This window comes from Staurois parvus, unplaced genomic scaffold, assembly GCF_062004578.1.
Source record: "Staurois parvus isolate SC_StPar_1 unplaced genomic scaffold, SC_StPar_1.0 ptg000470l, whole genome shotgun sequence".
In the NCBI taxonomy this organism is placed as follows: domain Eukaryota; kingdom Metazoa; phylum Chordata; class Amphibia; order Anura; family Ranidae; genus Staurois; species Staurois parvus.
In genome coordinates, this window is record NW_028318266.1 from 4,284,574 (window position 1) to 4,286,479 (window position 1,906).

At 36.7% G+C, this 1,906-nt stretch overlaps 1 protein-coding gene across 1 annotated transcript; it reads right to left on the bottom strand.

Moving 5' to 3' along the window:
- Positions 1-342: 342 nt before the first annotated feature.
- On the bottom strand, positions 343-1,290 carry LOC149452597 (olfactory receptor 5P55-like). The gene has a single exon (XM_089689280.1). It carries the CDS (start codon positions 1,288-1,290, stop codon positions 343-345), a length of 948 nt encoding a protein of 315 aa, XP_089545406.1.
- Positions 1,291-1,906: the final 616 nt, after the last annotated feature.

Genomic DNA, 1,906 nt, shown 5'->3' on the forward strand with positions numbered 1-1,906 from the left:
GCCATTGGATCCTGCTACTGTCAATCACAGCCAGTGAGCCAAGTAGGAGAGAACTGGGCCGAGCTATGTCTGTGTGTGAATGGATACACAGAGCAGCTGCTCAGCAGTGATCCTGCTCAGGTGCCCCATTAGCAAGCTGCTTGCTATGGAGTCACTTGGCAGGAAGGAAGGGCCAGGAGTGCCAGTGGGTGACCCAGGAAGAGGAGGACCTGGGCTGGTCTATGCAAAACCATTGCACAGAAGTAAGTATGACATGTTTGTAATTTTTTTTCAAATCTGCCTTTACAATCACTTTAAAATTATTGGATTTTCATTTCATCATATTTTACACGTCTAGTTCAGTTAAGAGCAATTTTTGTTTCTAATAACATTCATAAACCAAAGTTTGTAAAAGGAACTGTTCAAGACTTTTTTCAGGTCTTTATTCCTTAAAGTGTATATAAGAGGATTTACCAGTGGAGTGACTACAGTATAGGACAGTGATAAGTACTTAGTAATGTTCTCCGACTGTCCTCCACTGGGTACCAAATAAACAAAGGCTAGGTTGCCATAATAGACACAGACAACAGTCAGGTGGGAACTACATGTAGAGAAAACCTGCTTCCTTCCAGTAATAGATGGGATTTTAAGAATGGTGACTATGATAATAATATAAGATACAATGATAATGAAAAATGGAATAACACCAAATAAAAAAGTAACCAGTGCTGCTTCTAGTTCAATAATCGCTGTATTGGAACAGGAAAGCTTAAGAACTGGAACAAGATCACAGAAATAGTGGTCAACAATGTTGGGACCACAAAATTGCAATTGAGATATATTAAAAGTATGTATCAGCACAATTAAAAAACTTAAAGTCCAACATGTCATAATCAAAATACAGCAACAGCGGGGGTTCATTATCAAACTATAATGTAATGGTTTACAGATGGCCAAATATCTGTCATAAGACATATCAGTCAGAAGAAGACACGCCAATATTAATGTAGTACCACAGAAATAAAACTGGGAGAGGCAATCAGAAAATGACATAATGGTATCGTTCATCAAAACTCTTCGAAATGTGTTAGGAAGAATATCAGTTGCTTGTATGATATCTGACAAAGCGAGCTGGGAGAGGAAGATGTACATGGGAGACTGGAGGGTTTTACTGTAGGACACCAATGTGATGATCAGGAGGTTTCCGCTTAGAGTAACACAATAAAGCATAAGCAAAACAAAAAACACCAAAAATGTAACATTGTGTGGGGTCTGAAATCCTAAGAGATGGATTGTGGAAATTCTAGTCATATTGCTCTCCCCCATAACCTGAAAACAGAATATTAAAATTACCTGGTAACATTTGTGTAACAGCTTCAAAAACAATGTGAACTGATTCAAGTAAAGAGAGAAATGATGGTTAAAAAACCTAGAAAGCTGGAAATGTTGGTCCTTTGAATGCTTTTCTGATCATGTTGGGCACTGTGGCTTTTATAAAGAAACAGAATGAATTGCATGGAACCACTGGGGATCTATACCAGTGATATTCTCATGGGACTTTAGTACCATTAATAATATAGATAAAACATTAATGAGGTTAATAAGATTAGCAACTAGCAATCTAGAAATAGTTTTAAGAAAAATATACAGATTAATGAAAGATAATATTTTTGGTCTTCAATTACCTTGCCTTATTTTGTATTTCTGCAGTTACCTAATGATTTCACAGTGGCATAATGTTCATTATTATTATGAATAATATTAATAACAATAATAATACTAATACCCAGATGCTTCCTTCAGTCTTTTCATGTAGCACTGAGTATGCACTGCCTGCCACTAATTTATGTGTTATATACAGTCTGATCATGAGTCACTTATGGTATAGCTAAGAAGCAGCAAGAACTGAATGGGGGCATGCGTGAAG